The sequence below is a fragment of the Electrona antarctica genome (assembly GCF_951216825.1).
Source record: "Electrona antarctica genome assembly, chromosome: 10".
Taxonomy (NCBI): domain Eukaryota; kingdom Metazoa; phylum Chordata; class Actinopteri; order Myctophiformes; family Myctophidae; genus Electrona; species Electrona antarctica.
Window position 1 is genome coordinate 28,562,647 of NC_136791.1, and position 27,525 is coordinate 28,590,171.

At 42.4% G+C, this 27,525-nt stretch overlaps 2 protein-coding genes across 2 annotated transcripts in view; both read right to left on the reverse strand.

The window, feature by feature from the left end:
- The window catches only part of ret (ret proto-oncogene receptor tyrosine kinase), a gene marked incomplete at both ends in the record, with an annotated part of 39,056 nt that extends 21,719 nt beyond the window's left edge, over positions 1–17,337 (reverse strand). Inside the window, 2 exons of the mRNA XM_079511896.1 lie at positions 5–250; positions 17,271–17,337. Coding sequence (XP_079368022.1) covers positions 5–250; positions 17,271–17,337 — 313 coding nt within the window. The remainder of the gene's footprint in view (positions 1–4; positions 251–17,270) is intronic.
- Positions 17,338–24,332: 6,995 nt separating this feature from the next.
- LOC306930802 (heparan-alpha-glucosaminide N-acetyltransferase) overlaps positions 24,333–27,525 on the reverse strand; it is a 44,105-nt gene continuing 40,912 nt past the window's right edge. The window contains exons 16-18 of the mRNA XM_079511897.1: positions 26,838–26,908; positions 25,397–25,509; positions 24,333–24,526 (exon numbers count right to left, since the gene is read on the reverse strand). Of these exons, the coding sequence (XP_079368023.1) occupies positions 24,345–24,526; positions 25,397–25,509; positions 26,838–26,908 (366 nt within the window). The 3' untranslated portion in view covers positions 24,333–24,344. The remainder of the gene's footprint in view (positions 24,527–25,396; positions 25,510–26,837; positions 26,909–27,525) is intronic.

Consider the following 27,525-nt stretch of genomic DNA (forward strand, 5'->3'; position numbering starts at 1 on the left):
TCACATAGCAAGGCGAAGTCTCTCTCGTCCAGGGTCTTGTTCATGGACATGACTCCCGTGTGTACGTCCATGTGGAACCAGTGGCTGTGGGCGGGCGCCCGGAGAGTGTTGGAGCGGCACAGGTAGAAGTGGGCCCGCTCCGAGTCGCTCTCGGGCATGGCGTGGACCTGCAGCACCGGGGAGCCCACCGGCTGGCCCACGTACACCGTCTCCGTGTACTCTGACTGGGGGAAGTACAGCGCCGTGGATCCTGCCAAGGGAAGGATTGATTGATCGATTGCATTGATTGATTGGATTTCTTATTTCACAGTATGCAGGATATGGGGGGACATTTCAAACGAAAGCACAGGTCAATACAAAAACTTTTGCTGGCTGTGGACGACACCATGATTTAAAGAGTGCCACATTTTTTGTATTTTTCCAGTTTTTCATGTGTCTATGAGGTGACAGTAGCTACTTCATTAGACACCCTGGAGTCGTTTTTATGTGCAATGGTGTATTAACTTTGTATTTAGGGATTCTTCCTGGAGGCTGAACCCTTGACAGTCAAATGGGCCAATGAAATAAACAGTAATATAGTGACACCACACTCCCCTAACCCCTCCCCCTTTATCATACAACTACAGCTGTGGGTGCGGCTTCAGTTCAGGTGGATCACCACCCATCACCACCCACCAGGCAAACCAGGCATACTTAATGAACTGGTGTGCGTGCCCACATAAAAACAACATTTTAACAAATACTGTACACTTTTTTGAAACAATTATACCTCCTTATATAACAATAAGACCTGATGTTTTAGGGTGGAAAAAAATCACGGCACTCCATCTTTAAGTGCTTGTTTACACAACAGGGTCCACCATTTTCAATTCATCAGAACATTTAGAGACGTACAAATATGAAAAGGTGTGAGTGTGCGTGTGTGTTTGTGGCCCTTATTTACAAGGGCCAGTTTCGAATTGCCCTTTGAGAGCGGTTTTGAACGAGTCAAGGGATGTCTTAATGGCTGTTGGTAGGGCAATCCACATTTTAGTGCCATAATAACACTTGTATGATCAGATCATGTCTTTCAGACAGTGGACTCACACTTTATACTTAAAGATGGAGTGCCGTGTTTCCCCCCCCCCCCTAAAACATGATCATCAGGTATTATGATTATACTAGGAGGAGTAAAAGTAGTCATTGTGCAGAATGTCCCATTTCCCAAATGTATAATACATAATCTTTTGGAAAATAGCAGATCTACAAGCTCACGATGCTTTGCATCACGACGCATTTTGAGCTTGTAGATTGGCACATGTTGTGCAACAGAGTTAGACTTAAGCATCCCTGATCACTGTGTCTGTAAGTGTAGACTTAGGTTGTTCCTACACATCTCTTTCTATGCTGTATTAGTATTTAGCTAATCTCTTAAGAACCGATTCTGTGCTGCGCTACCGAATCTCTCAGCAAGGGCCATTCAGAATGTGTATAGACTATAGACTAGTCTGTTGATAGGGGGAATGAAAACACAGGCACACCACAGGAAGTGGAGGGCTGAGGCCGGGCCAAACGGGCCAACATCCTGTTACAATTTACAATTTAGGCATTTAGCAGACGCTCTTAATCCAGAGCGATTTACATTAAGCAAGAACAAAAAAGCATGGGAATACATCACATAAAAAAGCATTTAACATGAAACATGCGTAAGCTAAGAACGTAACAGTGGAATATCTATATAATGAAACTATACATATAAACTATACATATACTATACTATGCTATACATATGTACTATGACGTGCTATGACTACATACAATGCAATTATAGTGCTGTCTACATAACATGCTATAAGTATCAAATGCTATCTAAGTCTACAGAAATGCTATGTAAGGGGGTAGGGTAAGTGCTATGGGCCATGATGGAGTCTGAAAAGGTGGGTTTTCAGACTACGGCAGAAGATTTGGAGTGATGCTGCAGTTCTGACTGCAACGGGAAGTGCATTCCACAGTTTTGGAGCCAGAAGGGAGAAGAGTTTGGGACGTGTGGAGCGTTTTTAGTGAGAGTACTTCCAGCTTCCCTGCGTTGGCTGATCTGAGTGCGCGGGAGGGTTTGTAGGGTTCAATCATACTTGCAAGATATGGGGGAGCCATACCTCTGGTTGCTTTGAATGCCAGCATCAGAGTTTTGTATTCTGTGCGGGCAGCGACCGGGAGCCAATGGAGGGAGCGGAGCAGGGGGGAGACATGTGAACATTTTGGCTGGTTGAAGACCAAGCGAGCTGCGGCATTTTGGATCAGTTGGAGAGGCTTAAGTGCACATGCCGGTAGGCCTGTAAGGAGGTAGTTACAATAGTCGAGTTTTGACAAGACTGTTGTCTGGATTAGGAGCTGGGCTGATTCCTGGGTGAGGAACGGTCTAATTCGTCGTATGTTATAGAGTGTTATACACATTCTACTTGGGCAACGCCCCCAGAGGGTGCTGTTTTTTTCTTTTCTTTTTTTGCCGATATGGGTTCCCAGATTGGTATTTAGCAGACATCTATTTAAAATACTTTTGATTTAATCACAATGATTGTTCAGTAACGATGGCATTCACCCTCACCCATACATATGACACACATTCATTTTTTATCCCCCCCTTGATATACGTTTCATCCTTCCGTTAACGGAAATTGGACTGAGGGCTCAAATGACACTTATGCAGCTCTTTTAATGAATTTCTCACATGGTCAATAAGATGTGGTTTCCGATTCTCCTTGAGTTCACCTTGGGAAGTTTAATTACAAAGGATAACATGATACAGAGAAGAAATGAATCATTACCTGATGATGATGGGGGAGGGGGGGGGGGGGCTGGAGGTGGGTGGGGGCTGTGGGATCTATAAGCGCTATAGAAGGCTTTGTGTTTTACAGGAAAATGGAGATGTGAGTGTTCGGTCTGTAATTATATCCTTGCTATGTTCCTCTTTGACGACAGTAGGGCGGCCATTTAGGGAATGCACTAATGTCATTAGCAGACAGCAAAACTAGATTTTCTATTTCTGTTGTTGGTGCAGTTGAGGCCTTGGCTCTGGTTTCAGACATTGATTTAATTTAGCTGGACTTGGATGACAAGAGGCCTGGATTGATGGATCAAATGTGGCCAGCCCTCCTGACTGATGGAGAGAAACTCATGAAACTATGACCCGCTTTATTAACCCATTCTGGGCAGGATCCCCTTTTGGTGTTTCAAGCATTATACTTTATCTATTGAAAAATAGCAGATCTACAAGCTCTGAGTGCCGCGCTACAAGCTTGTAGGTCTGCTTTTTTTGAAAAATCGTGAAAATGTGGCACAAATCTTTGAATATATATTATTTCAGAGCGAACGTTTTTTTAACTCAAATCTTTGCTTCTGGGAGGTCCCTGGAACAACGTATTTTCAGATGGGGGTCGGCGGCCAAATACAGATAATTCTGGGGGTCCTTGACATGAAATATGTTGAGAACCACTGACATAGAAACATAGGTTTTTCAGAAAACTGTCAGGATTTAGAAGACATTTTGTAGAATCGTTCCCAGGTCTAAATGGGTTAAAAGCATTGCTGACGCAAACAGGACCAAAACACCCACCCAGCAGATGGACAGAGGGATTTCGTTTCAGGGCATCTCTCCAATTTTAGGGATGCATTTTCACCTGTATCCAAAATCTATCACAGTCTCACGAGGGCCATTTGTAACATACCAAAAACTGGAACTTAAAGACTTAAGTTACAACACAACGAAGTATGGCGATCCGATATGCTTCGTGGCGAATACAACAAGCGTGTAGTGTGTTTGTAGATGTACGCCTATTTCTGAAACGTTTTGAAACCGTGACAATTTCTGACTATTTCAATTCCACCTACAATGACAGGGACAAAATCGGGACGCCAGATTGAAAGTGATTAATATTATTGAGAGGAAGATATATTATTTTTATTATTATCCTTTATTATTAATAAGAGAGGTAGACTAAGTTTGTTTCAGTGCCTCAACTGTCAACTTAATCTGCAAGAAAAGAAATAAACTAGAAAAATTGATTTCCGTTTCCCACCACATTAATGTGCCAGGCATTTTGTTTTTCAATTATTGATTTGGAAAAGATTGGTTTGGAACATGTTTATAGAATCATTCATTTCACACAGTAAATCCTTGCCGGTCCAGTTTTCCTACTTTTGAGTCATATTATTAACACTGGGTTTTGCCAGGAGTAGTAAGGTTGCTTACTACTATAGGTATTCGAATGTATTTGTTATTGGCCCATATTCATGTGTGATTGCAGGGATGTTACCAATACCATAATGTCCTTCTCCTAGAGAAACACACATCAGTTAACTAAATTGCATGGGCGTTGATAGCTAAAGCAGTGGTTGTGGTTCCCAAACTTTTTCATGTCAAGCACCCCCAAATTGACACTAATTTTAGCCTGCGGACCCCCATTTGAAAAGATATTCCAGGGACCAGTGATTCTCAACCCATTTCATTTCAAGGACCCCCAGTTTGACATGCATATTAGTCTACAGACCCCAATGTAATGGCATTTCTATCTCTGGGACCCCCATTTATATTGTAAAAGCAATGTTAATTTAACTCTGAGAGTGTACAAATGGAACCAAATGGACCCGTTAGGGTCCATTTGGTTCCATTAGTATACTCTCAGAGTTACAGTCACATAAGGGTCAATTTGGTTCCAAACTATCATTTAGCTGGGGACCCCCTGGAACTCCCTCAAGGACCCCTGAGAATACTTCCAAGAACACTTCATCTGGAATGTATAGACTTTGTTGTACGGCAGCATCATACGTCGAAAATGGGACAATCTACAAGCTCACAACGCATTTCTGATGCAGTGCTTCACGATCTTGTAGATCTGCTATTTTCCTGGTGTGACACCGTCGTATACGACAGACGATAAATTTGGAGCAAACTCGTTCAGTGGAAAAAACTCTCCTGAGCAATTGCACACACTTGCACTGCTGCAAGTGAATTTCAAGAAATAACCATATCTCTGCTGTCGGGAGAAAACCTCATATCTCCAAAATGTTCGTTTTTCAGGAAATTAAAAATATATATTTTTGGGGAAATAAAGAAAACCTTGTATTTTTAAAACAAAGCAATACAGCCTCATCAAAGTTGGTGTTGTAACTTTATATATTGTCAATTACTTCCATGAGAGGGGGAGAGGTGGTGGACATTTTGAGGGTCCAATAGAGTTAAGAGGTTTTGTCCAAAGCACTTTTTACTACTTTCCATTGGTTCAATATTTTCGAAAAAAACACACAGACGTAAAGGGTGTTCAATAGCACTGATTTATGCCAAAAAAAATATCAAAAACCTCAAAAATGGAGCTAAGAGGTTTCCTCCCGACAGCAACGTGAGCAGCACAACGGCTGAATCTGACTGGAACAGACTGCAAACACAAGCATATACTGTCGTTTTCAAAATAACAAAATAAAACCTCATGATGAGGTCATGTGAGGAAACCATATATAAACAGGCTTTGACAGGCAACTGACAAAGCAGCAAATCATGTTTATATACATGGGTTGAATACAAGACATTAAATCCATTTCATTGTCCCGGCTTGAGCTAAACCAATACTTGACACTAGAGGGCAATGTTACCTTGATAGAATATAATGAGCTGGAGCTATTGGTGTGGGAAAAACACCAGCCATTCAGCATTCACTAATGATACAATAAGTTCATAGTGAATTGCTGTCTGCACGCACGCACGCACGCACGCACGCACGCACGCACGCACGCACGCACACGCACACGCACACGCACACGCACACGCACACGCACACACACACACACACACACACTTTTATTTCGTTCATTTTGTTTGTTTTATATATTAAAAGTAATCAAGTGGCCTTTTTCTGCTCCTGCTTATTTTCTTTTAACTTGGCTAAAATGTCATGAATCAAATAAAATGAAAGAGCTAATGATGGGTTCATTCACATAGTATATACCTGTATAATCTCATGTGCAAATCTGTAGCCTCAACTGGCTTTGGCTTGAAGCGGCCATGGGTGGCCCCCACACAACGCAATTTGTTTATATCGTTCAAAATTCAATTTCTTTCCCAGGAATGAAGCCAAAGGAAAGTAAGCAGTTTATATGAAAAGTAATTAGTTGAATGGATCAAGCAGGCCCGGTGAGCAAACAGTTCCTTTGTTCTGTGATGCCGGCTAGATTTTCTATAGTGACTTTATGCTTTGCAAAGATGATGCAGATATCCAGGTCTACTCTATTTAGTGGGCCTATAATCCTACAGTAGATCACTTCTCCTAACAATAAAAGACACATGAGGGATGAAAACAATAATTTCTAAGATTATGGACATATTATTGGCCATTCTTGAAGAGTTGAACTTTGAGACAGCCTTTTCAGGAACATTCTTGACACATCATAAGTCCAAACATGTCTGTTTCATGCCAGTGTGTACAAACATAAACGTAAGCAAATCTTTCATAGTTTGTTTCCAAAAGTAAATTTAAAACACTCCTCATTCCAATTCAATTAAATGCAAAGGTTTATACATTTCAAAGTGAAAAAAAAAAAAAAAAAACATCCCTTTGAAAATGGAGTGACAGTGTCTGGAAATGCAGAAGTATACCATACTGCGATTATGGATTCGGTCATTAATGATGTAATCATTGTAATGTCAATATGATATTGATTATCATTACAAAACTCCATCCAAGGCCCCTGTAATTATCCATGCTTTCAGTGAGATTTACAAGTGTGTACAGGGCAAGTCCACCTCATACAATATCTCATCTACACTGTTTAACACAGCCACTGTCAATTAGTTTGGCCATGAAATACTATTTGGCAGATTATGGCCAGTTAAGTCCTGTTATTTTTTTTTACAATGTCAGGACAACAGCAGGGAAGGTTGTTGCAGGACGCTGTGATCTCCAGACAAGAACATGGACTGGACTGGTCGGGGCGGGAGCGGGAGGGACGCCCTCTCCGTCGTCCCAGACAAAGACGGGAACTCAATTAGCTCACCGTGTGCATCGCCTGACAAATTTACCCTGTATGAGCTCATGGGTTAGACGGCTCTTCACGACCTATACCTCTGCTCTGGAGTAGCCGCGTCTAGAAACACCCCCCACACAGGGACGTGCAGAGAGTGTTAGAGGGGCAGGGGCTGAAAAAGGGGGGACAAAAATAGCGAAAATAGCAGATCTACAAGCTCTCAACGTGCCGCGCTGCGACACGTTGAGAGCTTGTAGATCAGCTATTTTCGGGCGCAACCCAGCACTCTTTAGCTAGTAGAGATGTGTTGTACGACAGTGGATTTCTAAACAAATTTGTTCAACGCAAAATACTGTGTTCAAGTTCAGGAGACTTCGGAAAAAAGCAATTCTCCTGAATGCTGCCTTCCGGCATGGCATGGCATTTGCATTTCTTTCACCATGTAGTAAACACTACATTCGTGGTCTGGAAAGGGCAGTTGTTTTACAGACGGGTTAAAGGGCAGGGGCTGAAGCCCCCTTTAGTGTCTATGTGTGCACGTCCCTGCCAAGCCCCCAGTAAGGCTATCCAACGTTGAAGATGCCACTACCTACTGGCGAAATGAGGAATTGCAGCACTTTAATGGAGGTGGACGGACGTTCATGACGTCACGTGCGTAAGCCCGGACCTCAAAATTGAGGTCCGGGGCTAGGCTAGGCTAAACTTCCGCTCACTCGAGCCATTGAGTTGTAATTATACTTTCCGGCAGTCTTCCGGGTGCTTCAAAACGCCACTGTGCAACTTCCACTGAAATGAATAGCTTGGGGGCGGGGCTAACGCTCCGGTTCGGTCTCTATCCTTTATAGTTCTACGGTCCCTGCACCCCCCCCCCCACCCACCCACCCACGCTCACATCCTTATTGAACATCCTTGTCAACAGTAAACAGAGCAGATTGTGATAACTGACCTGCATGGAGGACAAACCACTGCATGCACTGTTTTCATTATAATCTTGGTTCGTCAACGGAGGTTGGGCTGTGGTTACAGCAGAACCCATGTGACCTCTCTCGCTCTCTCTCCCAAGGTCAACATGCATCTGTCCCCCCGTAACGACCTATTTGAAAGACACGTATCTGGCAACCGACTAATCAATAGGCATACTAATGAACAGTCATGCTGATTGTTTTCCACTGATGAGCTACAGAGGATAAAATGCTTACAGTTGCACGTGCACACATCATTTCCACTGCATGTGTCCAATTATTTCCGTTGCACGTAAACTGGAGCTAATTGTGTGTGAATTGCAGACTGTGTGGTCACCCAAAAATTACATCCACCTTGACAGTCTTGTCAACTAGCCCAGGGTTTCCCAAACTTCTACATGGCCAAATAGCTATATACTGTAGATATTTTGCTAATAAATTATGTGAAATTATAATCAGTAAAAAATAATCACGCTTCCAGTGATATCATCCAGGCCCATCTAACTGACATAGACAGATCATCTAACCACCCTCCCAGTGACCAGCATACATAGACAGATCATCTAACCACCCTCCTAGTGACTGACATCTCTTGGTAACCAACAGTTCCCAGTGAGATCACTTGGAATTCTTCTGTATTAAAGGAGTTTAAAGCCTGTTTTGGGGTTCTTCCATCTACGCTTATAAGTCAACCTATCCTTGGGAAGCGAGGTTGAAAGTGCTTAAACTGTCGATACATTTATGAATTGAATTCTGGTATATATATACTGTACACAGTATACACCTACTATTGTTTTCTTATTTCATTTTCGAATCCTTTCCAATTGCCCCCCTGCACTAGCCAACACAATAATATTGTGTAATTTATTACAAAGGAGGTCTAGCTTGTGACATGCAGGCATATTTTACACAGCCACTGATGACTCTATAATATTCACGTCATGAAGGCCTTGCTCCCAAAAGACATAACAGTTATGAGAATCATGTCTGAGATTCTCCGCAATGAACCAATTAACTAAAAGGCTGCGCGCATCAAGCTGTACAGTAATTCAGTGGATGAAAGTTATTATTGATCATAATGTCTTCAAATCTCTCCCCCTAGGTTTGCCTTGCCAATAGCCTACACAATGCACAATATGGCTTCATCATACTGCACTGAATCTCAAACTTCATTGTATCTATTTTTTTTTTATCACGAATCTTTCAACCTCAGCAAAGCATTTCTGTTGGTTTGTTTTTGTTACCACAAATTAAGGAAAAACAAAGAAACGCAATAAACGTAGTTAGAAGTAATTTCCTGTCACAGTGGAAAATCCTTAGTTAACTTTACAGAGTAATATGAGATTTCATTTTTTTGGCAGGAGTTTACTTTGCCTGTTGCCTCCAGGTAGATAATTACTCAGGTTACTGTGGCGCATGCCATAACATAATAATCAATTATCCCATAATGTAATCCAATTAGCCCTGAGAGAATACAAGAGCTGAAATGCAGTGTACCATGTTCATCAGTCATTAAGAAATCTAATATAACATCTCCCTAGGGGATCGCTGCGACTATGAATCCAGTTTTAGAATTCCTTTGGGAAAGGGAGCGATGTCAAATATTGAACCCATGACACATCAGTACAGCGGGAGATTGAGTCTGATGCTATAATCATTAGAGCACTTACTGTACTGCATAATAATATCTCTGTCCCGATCACAAACCCAGTGCACTATGCATTAAAGACATTTATTGTTTTGGTGAGATACGGTAATGCCTGTGATCAGTCATTCACTAAAATATTGAGTGTTAATATACAGTAACCCAAGAGTCTACAAATGGACCCCATTTGGTTCCGTTCCTACTCTGTTCTGGGAATACAGATGGCCTCATCTGCTTCGCTCAGACTAAAATGACTCAATATTCTAGTCTTTACTGTTCCTAATATATGTAAACAACATGACATCAGCTTGTGACTGTAACTTGTTCCTGTTCACAGATGACTCGGCACTGCTGGTCTCGGACAGGAACAAACTGCAGGTTGAAAAGGCCCCCAGCTCTGAACTCGGTAGAATCTGCACCTGGCTCGCTGATAACCAACTGAATCCATTCTCTTTGGATCAAAAAATAATCTCAGCAAGGCAGATGGCTTCTTTGTTAGAGTGGGTGACAATATTATCACAGGAAAAGATGAAATTACCTATATGTTCCATCCTGGATGCAAATCTTTCCGGTGATAAAAATGGCCACCAACGTAATCAAAAAAGTCAACCAAAGAACAAGATTCCTATACAGGATCTCCTCGCTGGTCAACAAAAACACCCTGAAGACCCCAACAGGAGCCCTCGTACAAGGTTTCTTTGACTATGCATGCACCTCAAAGGCCCTTAAAACAAGGCTCCAGACTTCCCAAAACAAACTGGTCTGGCTACTACTTGGCCTCACTCCCCGAACCCACCTCACCACTGCCCACTTTGATAGGCTGGAATGGCTTAGGGTTGACGACAGAGTACAGCATCTTGCAATGGGTCTGGTCCACGAAGTCCACACCCATAACACCAGAGAGAGTTCAACAAACCATGTACAACCCAGATTCGCACAAACAAGGGACTAAATTATTTTCGCTCCTACGCTCCAACGGGAGGTATGATTAAATCTAACGTGACTAGCAACGGGACCGCAGTGGGCCATCTAACACATGATCTTTTCTTAGAATTGGACAGGATGATTTAGATCAAGAGTTATTAACGTTTTAAGATTTTCAGTCTCGTCGGCAAAACGGGGGGGGAACATTTTCGATGACGTCCCACTGTTACGCAACATCGAATGTTGCGCAACCTAGGCTGTGGAGCGATGCAATTGGCTTTGATATCAATAAACTTCGTCTTTTTGATAAAACTTCGGCCTGGGTGTTACTAATTGAAAGGACGGTGAACTTCGTCCTGGGCGATCGGGGTGTTAACAGTTTTGTATTGAGTTGTGCTTGAAATGTACTGTAATTCTCCAATCTGTTAATAAATACTAAAATCAATCAATCCATTTCCAACTAAATATACAGAATAAATAAGTTATGTGTAATCCAAATAAAAAATATTAATTTGTTTCCAGATTTCCGGAAATGCTTGCCCCAGCGGCATTCTGCCGGGTGGGTGGAGCTTCTTTTCCATCCACCAGCTGTCTAAAAACCCAGAAAAGACGCCGGCAGACAGCGGAAAACGGCCGCGCCTGTCTGCCCAGGTCTGGCAACAGCTTTACTGAGACAACATGTAGGCTAGTCCAAGGAAGCTTAGGGAAGGAAAGGAAATGGTCACATGACTGGGCTGCACCATGACACTTTCATGGGAGCCAAAACTCACACCGGAAGTTCAATGAATACATGCATGGCAGTGAATGGAGCCGGCTGGACCAGCTCATAACAAACATTATTTCTGAACAATTGAGACCTTTGTCATATAATCGGTTCAGGAATATAAAAGAAGACATATCACTAGGTTGTTTTCTAATCACTTGCTTTTCGATGTGCACAGAATATAATTTTATTTGAGGATCTAAACAGGAGCAGGTATCGTTTCTGGCTCGGAGGTATCGCGAGATTTGACTGACAGACAGGAAATAGTTCCAGAAGCAATTACTTTACAAAAGGTCACAGTCATTCAGAAATAGTGTTTGTTCATGAGCTGGTCATTGAGCTCTCATTGACTCCAGTGCATTCTGCTGAACTTCCGGGTGTAGTTTGGCTCCCATGAAAGCCTCCATGAAAGTGTCATGGCGCAGCCCAGTCACGTGACCATGTCCTTTCCTTCTCTAAGCTTACTTGGGCTGCTGCTAGTCCAAGGAAGTTTACAGAAGGAAGTGTCATGGTCACGTGACTGTGCTGCGACATGACACTTTCATGGGAGCAAGGAGCCAAATCTCGCACCAGAAGTTACATGAATACAAAGCAGTGAATGGAGCAAGCTGGACCAGCTCATAACAAACATTATTTATGAACCATTGAGACCTGTGTCATAATCGGTTCAGTCATAAAGAAGACATATCACAGTTTGTTTTCTAATTACTTGCTTTTCGATGTGCACAGAAAGTGCACAGTACATCATTTTATTTGAGGATTTAAACAGCAGCAGGTGTCGTTTCTGTTCCGGGGGTATCGCGAGATTTGGCTGCCAGACACTGAGCTCTCATTGACTCCAGTGCGAAGTGTCCATGAGCAAGACTCCTGCTCCCGATGTGCAGGTTGGTGCCTTACATGGTTTCCTCTGTCATCGGTGTATGAATTTGTGTGTAAATGGGTGAATGTAATGCACAATCGATGTAAAGCGCTTTGGATAAAAAATGCTATACAAATGCACCATTTACCATTTATATGGGAGCTATGCACTGCTTCCTGAGCATAAACAAAGCCATAAGGGCTCCTGTATAGGTGAGGTTTCGCCCTGACTCAGGTTTGCACTTTAAATAAAATAAAATAAAGTGTTTATGTACTGCATTCATGCACACCAGACAATCTAATCAGATCAGCTCCACCGTTGTTTTTTCTCATTGTCGTAAGCGATGGTCAAAACACGGCATGCACCACTGGCGCCTGGAAAATAACTTGTCAAGACCCATGTGAAAAAAAAAACTGAGCTAAATGCCCAGAGGGCAAAATTTCAATCAATGTCTCCTTGTCCTTCCACCACAGCAAATTAGATTCTACCCATGCATGGGGGGGGGGGGGGGGGGGATGTGACCCTTCACTGGCTAGGGGAATGAGGGATAGAGCTTTGACAGGTAGTGTAGGAGCATCCATGGAGGCCTCGAGTTGGAGGTTGGTCACAGACCTCACAGCAACAACAATAAACCAATTATCATCCAAGATGTCCCTACGTCCTCTGAGAAGGAAAACAAGCAACTGTGAGCCTATCCGTTGTCATTTGCTTATACTGTAACTGATGTCGTGCAAATATTATTAACTAGGCCCACCAAAATCCACATGGATGAAAGCATGATCGGTCAATGTTTTTGTTTGTTTGGAAGCTCCCAAGACAAATTAGACAAGCATTGGCTGACTGTCCATCCAAGTTCTACCCTACTAGCACACATTTCTCTCTCCGTGTAATATAGTGCTTCAATACTGAATGCCATAGACGAATAACAGTCTAAGTCCACACTATTGATCCATAATGTATAAATGATAGATAAGGGTTCAGGACAACGAGGCCTTTTCGTGGAGGGGTCAGAATGAAATTTGGACTTAGACAGTTTTTCGTCTGTGGTACTCTGAGCTTATGTTTATTAAAATGCCCTTATGATAGCCTCTATGTACAAACCCAACTCTATCTACCCACCACATCAAACCTCTCTACTAAATGCTACTAAAACGAAACAAATAGTCAATATTACCATTTTCCCTCACATTCAACAGTTTGTGAATGTGAATTATTGTGAAAGGCAGAGCCTGGACGCTTCTTACGTTGAGAACCGAGCACTATCAACGTCAATTCTGACTGTTGATGGGCTACGTGTAATGACTTTTTGTTCTCAGCGGTTACAGCTGTGGTGTTTAAGAATGGTGAGCTACTCTGGGTCTGCACTGGGAAAATATCCCACCCATTTAAAAGATCTAGAGAGATCCACAGACACGGTGAAATGAAACAGAAACACCAAACACTCTAGCAAATAACTTTATGTATCACAGTGTTTTCCAATTATACTAAAAGAGACGTCGTGACAGCAAGAGCGGAGAATTGAGAAGATTTATAATGTATCCATAAGCAACGCAAGACACAAGCTTAACTAAATCATATAATGTAATAAGGGGCTAAATCAAATAGCGGCATGTATCAAATGAGATTTATCGGTCTGGTCCTTCTCAAAAGCGATGGATGCTGATGAAAATCAGCGTGCTAATGCCAGGAGGAGAGCCAGCTCAAATCCACTCCCAGCATGTCTTCCTCTGGGATGTAGGACCCCATGGTGGAGATTAGCACTTGTTTAAGGTTTCAAAGGCCAGAGGGCAGTGTGGGGTCACGCATACAGTAGCAAGGTCACGACAGCAGATAAACAGATCAATCTGCTTCCATAATAAACAACCACGTCTCTCCAGTAGGACTGATGGATAGATGGGACAGTTGGATATCTGACAGAGCATATAGATGGTTTGTTTCATCCACAGCTTTTCTTATATCTGGAACGTTTGTTTGTTGTTTCATCATCAAACTGAAGAGTCAGTAAAGCTATTGGAGTTTGAACTCCAATCATTTACATCTGTAAAGTTTGCCAATGCAATGCAAACTTTGTGTCTGTGGCTGATGTAAGGTCTCAGTGAGTTGAGTTGACAGTCTCTTTGGTTTGACCTTGATAACTGGAGACTGCCAGAAGAGATCTGATGTCAATGAACAAAAGGGAGTAGACTAAAAATAAACAGAGGAAGGTACAGATACAAACCAAAGATGTTTCTTTACAAAAAAAAGGAATCTCAAGCTACCATAAACAGTAAGTATGCATATTGCGGTTTACAGGACCACTCTCCTTTTTGTCTTAAACCTGCTTACTTCACCTTATAAAGTACTGATGCCCTGCATGTGGGCCTAATTCCCAGCTAACCACATTTAAATATGTAGATTCATTGCCATTAGTATAGTGGCATTGATTGCCAATTTCCTTTTGGTTGATTACCTCAGCAAGAAACACCATGTAATCACCAGTAATTGGTAACATGGAACAGCAGGGATGTTGAGTTAAATTTAGTTTGTTCTTTACATGGCCTGAGTAAACAGTCCAGATGGTTCTTGGTTGGGTAATAGCAATGATAAAACATAGCAACAACGATAAAAAGATGTTTTGTCTGTTTTCACCTAGAGGTCCATGCACACCTAACCTGTAACTGAAGACTTTTTTTGATTGATTGATTGATTTATTTATGAATACTTTAACTGATTTGCAAATAGTACAGTCAGTGGTACGATTATACAATGGTGCTAAAAAGGGATAACACAAAAAGCCCAGAGGGCTTATTTCCATCGTGGTCCTGTGTGTTCAATTCATAGAGAAACTTCACGTTCACGGTACATACATTTTTAGAGAAATTAAAACTTACTTCTGTCATTTAGGGACAATAGATAATATATAGCCTAGTATACAATGTAACAATGTGGCATGAGCATGTGTGATCTCTATAGACGTTTGATCTGGGTAGAAGGGGTGTGGGTGGGGGTTTGAGGATATTCAATGCCCTACAGTTGATGTCAACAGCTCATGTATACTCGGCATCTGGTGCCATTTCTCTCTAAAGTGAAAACATAAATAAAAAAGAAATAATCAATCCGATCAGTGTCATTTTCATGGAGTGTAAAGTCTAACCCACAATCTGCAACGGTGTGTATGCTTACGAGGTGATATTTCCCTAAAGAAGACAAACATACAGTGTTTACCCAGAGACAGGAGCACCTGCCGCACATCTGCCTGCAGTTCAGTGTTCTCTGCATGGGGAACCAATGTGGTGCTTTTGTTGCCACAAACCAGGCAGGTGTGGTGTGTGTATATCCCTATGTACGCATGCTAAAGAAACAACGTGGCCACAGATTTCAGCACCCGCGATATTGCAATGAAACTGGATGTCCTTGAGAGTCAACATGTGCTACATCATGAGCTGAACTCAATAAACATTCAATTATGATGATTACAACAACAACAAAAACACACACACATACACATTGGACACTTAAGAGAATGCATCATTGCATGTTACTGTGTATCCCTACACAGTAGTACAGTACATGGCTATAAATCTGTAGCCTTTTTTATGAGCCTACTGTATGGCAAGGCCATATCTCTGGCAGCACACCTCCTTATAGTCTGGGTCCTTCACATCACTGGGCAGAATTTAGTGTGAATTTATACCTCACACATCCCTTGCGGACTGAGAACCGGACAAAGAGGACGGTAAATTCTTAGTCTTCATACTACATAGGCTTGTCACAATGGAAAAACAATCAAAGAACATTACATTACACATTACTATATGGTTATCTTAAATATTTCATCATTTTAACACCACTGCCAAAATGTCTCCCTTGGGTAATTACGCAGGTCTAGGTATAGGCCTATATGCTTATTGGCAACACCACTTTTGGCTACATGGTATTGTACAGACAATGGCATAGTACATTATTGATTTTTAGATCTTGATTCAAAGACTGTGATAACTTTTCTTTGGCACTCCCAAGTCCCCGATGATGACAGAATCGATATAGGAGGCACTGACTAAAATAGATTTAAATCCCACAGCAAATGAAGGAATTCCACACAATGGTCTATATTTGTCCAACCATCCGGATTTCACATGCTTTGCAGCACACTGCGATTTACACACTGTGGGCTATGAGGGGAGACTTTATATTTATAGACCGCATGGGAGGGAATGTGTTAGTACAGTTGGGGTGTGGGATTGAGAATGGGATTATAATATTATGATATATAGCTATGCATTTTTTCCTCTAAGAGTCGACGTGGCGCCATGCATAACACCATGGGGAGCATATTTAAAAGAATGCAAGTGGGCTACTTCAGATTGCAGTCGCAAGCAGATGTAGGCTATATGTACACAATCTATTCACCTTTAATTTCAAAGCCTCTTCAACAACTCTTTAAAGCTCTATAGCCCTACACACTACACACTGACTGACTGTAGGCTGCAAATAAACCAGCTCCAACATTAACAATGAACTTTATACCCGTGGATTGGTATTGCCTGAATGAATCATCCACAAAGAAAATGTTTTCTGTAACATCTCCGGAAATTACTTTTCCAGTAGCAAATAACAGTCTCGTTCGTTTTGGAAATCAAAAACTGCGACAATTCGGCTCTAAGGCTATATCTCCAAGTCCAAACAGTTATGTTTTCCGTTTCATGGGACACAAATAAATACACCAGCGTATAATGGCATATTCTAGTGTAATAGGTCCGTATAGTAGATAGGCTGCTTTAAGGTGCGCTGAACTGATGCTGAGAGAGGCAGGCTTATAAGTGTCTCGACCTATCTTCCAGTTCCAGCCAAATGGAATCCATGAACAATCTAGCCAAACCTATTCTAACGAATAAAAGTAGCTTACAACCTTTGAAGATAAACCAATTAGCCTAATTATTCAGTTATTTTAAATATCACTGCCTACCGACATTGACATTAGGCTTTAATTTATTTAATTTTCTTCAAAAGTATAGGATAACCTGTATGCTTCTTAAAAAATATATAGATTTAAAGTTTATCTGGGCAACTTTATTATCCTTTGCTCATCCAGTTCTCAACAATAGGCGTGCTACAGAAGAAAGCATGATTGAGGACGTCTCTTACCTTCACACCACAGCTGCGTTATAATCAAGAGGATCTTTCCCAGAGATAAACCACAACTTGGCCCCATATTCACGAACCATTAGGTGAAAGTTTCTGAATGAAAAATGCAACAAAAAACAAAAAAAAGTTCCTCTGGAATGACGGAGAGAGAAAAAAGAAGTAAAAAAAAGAAGAAGAATTAAATCAAGGCGTAGTACGGTAGTAGTCAGTAGAGTATAGGCCTATAAAAACCAATATCCCCGCCGCGGACGGTGCGCAGTTTTCGGGCAGCCAATGAAGTCCTCAGTGGAAGACAGACAGTGTCCCATTGAAAGGCTGCTCTGAGTCTGCAGCGGCTCGCTGCTTGTCTCTCACTCACTGTGTGTGTGTGTGTGTGGAGGATGATGACTGGAGCAGAGCGTGCACGCCCGCGCGTGCAAGCGTGTGTGTGTGTGTGTGTGTGTGTGTGTGTGCGGGTGCGTGCGTGCGTGCGTGCGCGCGCAGGGGGAGGGAGCTGTGTGTGCAACTGTGCACTGACTGCACATCAACCTAATATGCTACGATGTTATTTTCCGGTCCTTCCGGACGGAGCGGAGCAGGATAGCATCCAACAGGAAATTTAAGACTATAATTTATCAGCAGGTCAGTCATCCCATTAACACTCTGCATAACGCCTGTTGACTTTAATACGTTTTAGAGAAAATGTTTAATTATAGGCTATATATATAGTAGCCTGCCATCAGGTCTTTAGAAGTAAGGTACCCCCCCCCCCCATGTTATTCAGTAAGTATATACGACCAATAATCATTTATTTGTATAAACAGGTGATACACTATATAGTGTGTGACCTTATAATATAGCCCATACTGTCAACAGTCAGGAGCATATATTTACCTATTGTTTAGAGGCAAATGGAATTGTCCTACTATACTCTATACTAGGCTGCCTTCTTGACTAAATTTGGAAATTCTGGCCTGTGCAATAGGCACTGGTTGGTTATCATAAGACTCAAGAGAGCTCAGTCAGAGGAAAACAAACTCAACCTAAATGGTTTGTCTCAACTCAACAGCAGCTGAACAAGGAGTGGCTCATGGCCAGCAGCTAGGATGTTTTGTTGGATGAGACTGTGAACAAAAATCATTAACCAGAAACTGGCATGTTGGTGATATCACCAACTCCTGTGAGAATGGGCCATTCCATCAGTGCTTCTCAACCTGTGGGCCGGGACCACTAATGGTCCATGAGAATATTGCAAGTGGGCCCCCAAATAATTGTATGTATGTGTGTGTGTGTGTGTGTGTGTGTGTGTGTGTGTGTGTGTGTGTGTGTGTATGTATATGTGTGTGTATGTATATGTATGTATGTATGTATGTATGTATGTATATATATATTAGGGCTGGGACTCGATTAAAAAAATAATCTAATTAATTAGAGGCTTTGTAATCAATTAATATCGATTAATCACATTTTAATTGCATATCACAATTTGACCTGAGAACAGTGAAGCTTTTTTCAGCCAGATTTTGGTATACGAGTGAGTCGAATGAATAGTTACTACATAAGCTTAAAGGACCACTTCACCACTTTTCAACCTATCTTCATATAATAGGTCCTCACTAATAATCATGATAAAATGCCACCATCTTTTTCTACTCAGTCTGTGTCTCATAGGAGGGCTGTGGGCAGTTCAAAAACCTGTCCTGTGGCTATATAGAAGTGTCTATTTGTACGTCTCTAAATGTTTTTGATTAATTGAACAAGGTGGACCCTCTTGTAAACAAGTGTAATGCTTTATTGGGTCGTCCACTCACAGTTAACAGTCTTTGTATTGAGTTGTGCTTGAAATGTACTGCAATTCTGCAAACTGTTAATACAAATTTCAATCAAAAAATCAATCCTCATCTGGTTCTGACCTTGGTTAACGTGTGGGGTGTGTTTGTTGTTGTCTAGCACTAGTGGACACGGCAGCAGCAGTGTCCACTAGTGTGCATCAGCATATTTGGTACATGGGAAACGAGCCCAGTGAGAAACGTTCCGCAGTGGGGGGAAAAAGGTACGATTAAATGGGTTAAATCTTTTTAACGCAATCATTTTTCTGTAATTAATTAATCTCAATTAACGTGTTAAAGTCCCGGCCCTAATATAGATAGATAGATAGATAGATAGATAGATAGATAGATAGATAGATAGATAGATAGATAGATAGATAGATAGATATAAATGTGTGCTAATTTAGCATTTCCATTTGTCCATTTAAATTCTCTGTTTAACAGATGTTTAACAGATGAAGAATTTAAAGTATAATGTTATATTGATCCATTGATTGAACACGAATAAACATGCTCTGAAAATGCACGTGGCCCACCTATCTGACCATCCGTGGCCCACCCATCTGACCATCGTGGCCCACCCATCTGACCATCCGTGGCCCACCCATCTGACCATCCGTGGCCCACCCATCTGACCATCCGTGGCCCACCCATCTGACCATCGTGGCCCACCCATCTGACCGTCCGGCTGCCGTATGGGTTGCTTTGGAGATTTTCAAGTGGGCCCTGATCCAGAAAAGGTTGAAACCCACTGCATTACGCCCAAAGCCTATATGGGGCCAGTGGGCCACCATGCGTTCCTCTCAGACAGGGGTTATGTCTCCGAGGTTGAAGGCTGTGTTAAAGTGTGGGATCTCTCCCCGACGGTCCGATTATCTCGGTTTGTGTGGAGTGATGCATTACTCTGCCCTCAGGCCAGGGCACCAGTCACTCACACACACACACTACAGTCACTCTCCAATCAATCAATGTCTCCCTGTGTAGCGCACGCATGCACGCACGCACACGCAGGCTTGTGTGTGAGAACTTTGCTATGGGACAAATGGTGTACACCAGCATGCACAAATAATATGTTTGCTCTTTCTTTAGCTCAATTACTGTAAAGGCATAATAGGCAAGTGCCCCCCCCCCCCCAGCCCAACCCCCAACCCCAATGACCAGGGATTCATATTAGCAGAAAGGCTAAGGTTTTACCATAATTTGCATAGTTTCAAAATCCGAAATTGTGCCATCTCATCTCTCCATTTTTATGAGAAACTGTTCAGCAGCTTCCATATACTGTAGAAGGATTATTTTGGCCACAGCCCAAAGAGCCATTATACTGTAGCTGCATGCTCATGGAGCTATTGAAAACACAGTCTCTGGTGCACTGGAAGCAACGGAGAGTAAACAGACTTATTAAAAATAATTTCAACCACACATTTACACCTGGTGTGACAATAAACTGAAAGTTGAAGTTGACTATGATGCTTTATTACCAATACTTAGTATAGTATCTAGACATTAGGATATTAATACATTACATTACATTACATTACATTACAGTCATTTAGCAGACGCTTTTATCCAAAGCGACTTACAATAAGTGTATTCAACATAGGTAGGGAACAAAAACTACTAATCACCAGAAGTCTTTAGTGCATTTTCTGCAAAAACAAGCAACCAAGAGTATACCTAGCGCTAAGGTAAAAGTGCAATATATCAGCTACCTATTTCCTTAACCGGATGAGACAAAATAGCTAAATCAAATGAGCATGAGCTAAAACAATAATACATGTTTACTACTATTTATAGTGATGGTACATTTTCTCTTAAAACTACATCACAGCATTGCCTTAATGAGGCCAACGAGGACAGGACACTTTGCACCATCAAGTGAGAATAATATGAGCCGTGATGTGATATAAGGAGCCGGCTGGTCTATATGAGGGCATGCTATTTAATCTAAAGTTACCTGATACCACACTATATAGGTATCTTGAGACGCATGATCAATGCCGATCAATAAGGACAAGCAAATGTGGTGGTGTAGTCATGACACGTGGAACCACAATGCTATCTTATGGCTGTGCTTTCTGAACACGTCTGTACAGTATATGGTGTACATTTCAAAGTGGTCCAAGGATGTCTCTACATTCGAGATTCCGTGGTGAAAAATACCAACTTCATCGCTTTGATCAACGTACACATCTTATATTAATTTTATTTTATTATGTTTTTTTGATGAAGCAGCAACACACTTCTGCTGCTGGCGAAGTACAGTATAATGGCATTTTGAGACAATTAGAGTTCTTGGTTCACGTTCAAGAAGGTAGCGGACTAGCTGGGGACCTTCTGGGGATTCAAGCTTATGTTCGTGAGGCAATTATCAAAGCCACTGTGCCGCATTACACAATGTTATTACTGTTGCTAAATAGCGTGTAATACGATTTTCTCCCTGAAGAAAAAGCACGGCGTTATTTCATTACATAACTGGATGGCCATGCATAATATCAACACCACCTGTCCTGATAATGACACAATGATCTCACAGCATGCTCAACTTATACAATCATATTATTGAGTCTATTTCACATTAAAGGAGAATTCCATGCTAGAAGGCTTTCTTACCTTTATTTGTAGCCGTTACGTCCCCACCAAAGAGGTCCAGGTGTTATTTTGTGCAAAAGTGCATTATTGGCCATTTCTCCTAATATAAGCCCTCAATGGGGGTTGGGTTCTTGTGCTAATTCGCTTATTTCGAAAATAATCGAAATAAGTAGTAAAGTGTGCCGCTTGGGATACTATTTAGGCCTACATTATGAATGTCAGGATAGCAGGATGACTGAACCCAATATGCAAAGCCACAAACAGGAAGGTTCAAAATCAAAAGATTTATTTAAGTCCAGGGCAGAAAAGGGTAAACAAACAAATGAGTAGTAGCTGTAAGCTACTAAGCTGTAAGCTACTACTCCAAAAGGCCAAACTTTAAAAAGTACAAAATAAAACGAAGACGTACAAAAGGCAAAACTAAACGGAGTACAAGCCAGTAGTAGTAGAGTCCAAAAAGCAAACCTTAGAAGAAGAACAAAACCAGGAACTCGGGGGAACATATAGGGAGCAGGTAAATTGGCAAAATGTTCACAGGTGATGTGACGAGGGAGTTGGAGACAGGTGAGTGAAGGGGACTGCAGTGTGAAGGAATGGAATGTGGGAGTGGCCAGGGAGGAGACATGGGGTGCGTTCAGAAATGCGCCCTGAACGCACTGGTGTGCTCTCTTGTCGTTCGTTTATTCAGTGCACTCGGCTGCGCACCGGGTGTGCCGAGTGCCCGCACTGAGCGACCCTACCCTGAAGCTGGGGTTGTCCAGTGTGAATCGGTGTGATTGCGTCACAGCTGTGGTCGTTCGTAAATAAGGCACACTGAATGCACTCTGTGACGTCACCGCCCACCACACTCAACAAACTGACCACATTCCCGGTGCGCATTTCCGAACGCACCCCTAGTCTGTGGAGTGACAGACCATGACAATGAAGAGAGTATATATACAAAAAGACTTGATTTTTGAGCGATGGAAATCAGCGATTTAGCACAACACCCCAATGCCCCATTCAATTCAATGCAATTACATTAAATTCATTGAGGGCTTATAGTAGGGGAAATAGCCAATAATGCGCTTTTGCACAAAATAACACCTGGACCTCGTTGGTGTGGACGTAACAACTACAAATAACACCTGGACCTCTTTGGTGTGGATGTAACAACTACAAATAAAGGTAAGAAAGCCTTCTTGCATGGAATTCTCCTTTAAGGTTGCTTCACTAAGGTAACAAAATACCAAGAGATTGACTGATTGGTGAATCTGTTGATCGGTTTATCAATCTATGTCACAATGAACAATCAATATCAATCAATCAATCTTATGGACACCATCAAATCACCATCACTCCACCCCACTGTGTGGCACAGATGTTAAAAATAGTGTAAGTGAAATTCACCTTTAGCTAAGCCCTGCCCTCTCCCACTTAGACACTCCCACTTGGACACTTTCCAGCCAGGCTCATTCATTCCAATTAAATACTGGTTCATTTTTGGAACCAGAACTTCAAAATCTCTTCCATATCCGTCAACAAGGCCTGCCGTATGCACTGGAAAAATATGGGTGTATGTCTTTTTTAAATCAATGTTTTATCATATAGGAAAACCATTGGTGGAGAGGTTTGTCTAACCCATGTTATGCTTAGCTGTGATTGGACCATAGCAGTTTGGGGAGGGGCTTAGCTATAGGTCAATTGTTGCATAGCATTGTTTTTTAATTGACTGCTATTATCATGTGTCCATTTGATTCCATTTGTGCACTCTGTGAGCTGAACACTGAGGATCTTACTGAGTAACGATGTGGATATAAGATCTCTGTTATCAAATTGGATTCTGGGTAATTTTCCTGATTTTTCCAACAGCAAGAGTGCAAGAGGTTCTGGTCACATTAAATGACACTCTTGTGTGAGCAGTGCATCTTGACCCCTATTAAAGTACTGCCACTCAATGAGCAGATGGCACACAGTACACACACACACACACACACACACACACACACACACACACACACACACACACACACACACACACACACACACACACACACACACACACACACACACACACACACACACACACACACACACACACACACACACACACACACACACACACACACACACACACACACACACACACACACACACACACACACACACACACACACAAAGAGGCGTGACCATGGCAACTGACTCGTAATGGCCAGCCTGGTGCATGTAGTGGAATCACTTGTTCTAATTTGTTAAGTAGCACCTCGGTATATTTGATTTAATCAATCTATTCAGTGCCTAAAACAACTGACACCAAATAAAACATCCCCAGCTGCCCCAGACTGACAGAGGATCGGACATCTGCTGATTTAGACGCGCAGGCATCATTTTTGGAGTAATTGGATAACATTGCAGTGTTGACAACAGTGTGGGCCTCGTGCACTCCAACACTTCCAACTGTTGTAGACCACAGACCATATGGATCAAAGGGGTCAGACTGTAGCTATTTAGGAACAACTCATACACTTTTATTTAGCTATCAGATGAATGGCACTTACAAGCATCCAGGCAATGGAATGTTTCCAGCAAGCTATTCATATAGAATGTATGCTTATTTGCACAGTGGGCAGTACACTAATAATAATGATAATGCGGAGGATAAACAATTGAGAGAGGAAAACAGACGGTCATCTTGCAGTTAGATTTTAAGGAAGAATTTTTTCCTGTAGAGCAGGTAGGAGATAAGCAGCCACAGTGACGTCCCCCACAGGCTCTGGAAGAGCCACTCCCAGTGGCTCTCCTGGAAGTGCATCTCCCAGCTGAAGGGGAAGTAGAAGCCCAGCAGAGAGTGGCCCACGTACACAAAGATGGAGTTCATTCCTGAGGAGGACAGCGGAAAGTGACAGAGAACAATTAACCCATTTTGGTGTTTTAAAGCATTGTGTTATACTTTAGCTATTGAAAAATAGCAGATCTACAAGCTCATAGCACGGCACCGAGTGCCGCGCTACGAGCTTGTAGATCCGCTATTTTTGAAAAATCGTGAATATTTTAACTCAAATCTTTGCTTCTGGGGAGGTCCCTGGAACAACATATTTTCAGATGGGGGTTGGCGGCCAATTACATATAATCTTGGGGGTCCTTGACATGAAAATGTTTGAGAACGACTGACATAGAAACATAGGGTTTTTCAGAAAACTCTCAGGATTTAGAAGACATTAATAGAATCGTTCCCAGGTCTTAATGGGTTAACTACTTACTTACTATTTGTATTTTTTTTTAATACATTTTCACCTATATTGATGACAAAATGTGCAAAATAGGGACGCCAGCTTGAAAGTGCAGCGAGGAGAGTGGAAACACAAATTTACAATAACAATTACAATTTAGGCATTTAGCAGACGCTCTTAATCCAGAGCGATTTACATTACAAAAAGCTAATAACGTAACCGTGGAATATCTATACAATGAAACTATACATATAAACTATAGCATGTCTACGTAACATGCTATAAGTCTGTATAAAATGCTATCTAAGTCTACATAAAGTGCTTATCTAAGGGGCTAGGGCAAGTGCTACGGGCCATGATGGAGTCTGAAAAGGTGGGTTTTCAGACTACGGCGGAAGATTGGGAGTGAGGCTGCAGTTCTGATTGTAATAATGGGAAGTGCATTCCATAGTTTTGGAGCCAGAAGGGAGAAGAGTGTGCCGAGTTGTGCTGAGAAACACAACTCAGCTGTTGGACTCACCTGGGTATATGAACGGCTGGCCACCCCACCACCCTTTGATATCCATGACAAAGTACATGGCCCCCAGCAGGAGGAAGGAAAAACAGCCCATGCACGTGACATAGGACAGAGACCTGGTGAGTCAGCAGGAACACGGACAGACTTTGTTAGGCCAGCTGGAGCGCAACATTTCATGTTGTATAATGGACTGTAGTGGAATTGGGAATCGGGTGAAACATTTCAGGAGCTGGGTGTGAAAATGGCAGTAAAAAGAAAATGGCAGGTGTGTCGATGATGCCGCATTGTAAACAAATAACTCCTATCGTGATGCTGAGCTGCAGCGCGCGCGCGCGCGCGCGCGCGCGCACGCACACACACACACACACACACACACACACACACACACACACACACACACACACACACACACACACACACACACACACACACACACACACACACACACACACACACACACACACACACACACAATGCAATAGCATGAGATAAGACATTTGCATCAGCAGTGGCTCCTTGTTGGCACGCACTCCACTGGAGCCATGCCAGCCTGCCATGTCCCTGTCTGTTCTTAAGTGCAAGAATGTTTGATGTAATATCATCTTAAGTAAAATGGCTGCCTCCCAGAGCCCCGTTGCAGTGGGCATCTTTTATCTCAGCTGAAGTGGGGCCAAAAAGGACTATTTGGCCCGAGAGTTAATTACTTCTAGACATCCAGGCAGGGGATTCATACTCCAGAGCTCAATAACCTGTGCAAGATGAACGGACTAAGATGCCCTGGTAAATGCATGGGGAGGAGGGGGTTGCAGCCGTACGGACTGGAGACCCCAGTGGGACACCATGGGGAGAATTTGCTTACGCCATCATAAGACGACGAAATGGTATTCTTCCCGATGACATTAAAATGATTCATCTAACATTATGGCCGGGTAATATGGGAGTGGACGTAGGTTTGAGGTCGTAAAGTCATCAATGCACATCTCAGGTAGTAATCGTAATGTATTTCATGAGAAATCATTACGTAGCATTTATCTGATGTTTGTGAACAAAGACAGTACAGCAGGCCTGGCTTAAGTGTTCAGATACAGCCATAATAATGGGCATGTGAATAACAGAACAATAAGGCATGACCAGGTGGAAAATACTAATACAGAATTTTATAGACATGCTGCTATTCCCAGTGTCTGATACCATCCCATCACCCTGAGCTGGCAAAGAATATAAAGCATCTTTTTTGCTGGCTGTTAAGAAGAGTGATATTGTTTGGGCACATACAACCCCTCCGCTTCACACTCCCAACAGCCGGGGTGATTATTTACTGTCGGAGCTGTCGTTAGAGGTAAGTAAACGCATGTTTTAGCAGGCCGTGATTTGTGCCTCCTGGAAACTCATCCCTTCTTTTGTGAGGAAAGTGGCTGGATTTAGAGGGTCAGGAAGCACTTACCAAAGGTTTTTATTGACAGGTATAAATCCCCCGTCTCGTGTGCACTTAGAAAGGATGGCTGCACAGATTCCCTGAGGGTGGAAATGAAACAGATTTCAAATCAATGCTGGGCGATAAAGCATGGCCGTACTGCTGGACTGCTAAAACGCGAACCAACAGAATCAAACGAGCGCGTCAGATTAGCCGATTACTTCAGTCTCAGATCAACAAGATCCCTTACGCCTGATTTACACTCGCGTCGTGCACTCTAAATAGCAGATCTGCTCCCAACCCGCCGTCGCTGTTACACTGCCGCGACATGGTGTGGGCTTGTATATCTATAATTTTTTGGTGCGCGACACTGGCACACATTTTAAGTATAAATCAGTCTCACTCTCCCCTCCCTCTCTATGTCAGCCACCCCCCCCTCTCTCTCTCTCACTCGCACGCCCACACGCAGGTGCACACGCATGCGCACACAAACACGCACACAAACACACACGCACACACACACGCGCGCGCGCATGCACGCATGCGCACACGCACGCACACAGACTGTAAACACATCACTTTCACAATCCATTCCACATTGGAACACTGCACCTCTCAAACCGAAAGCTACCTGCAGCTGTCAAACGTCCAATATTCTGCAGACAGGGGCTAATCTACTCTAGACTTTAGGCCTCTTCAACGGCTAATAAACCATAAT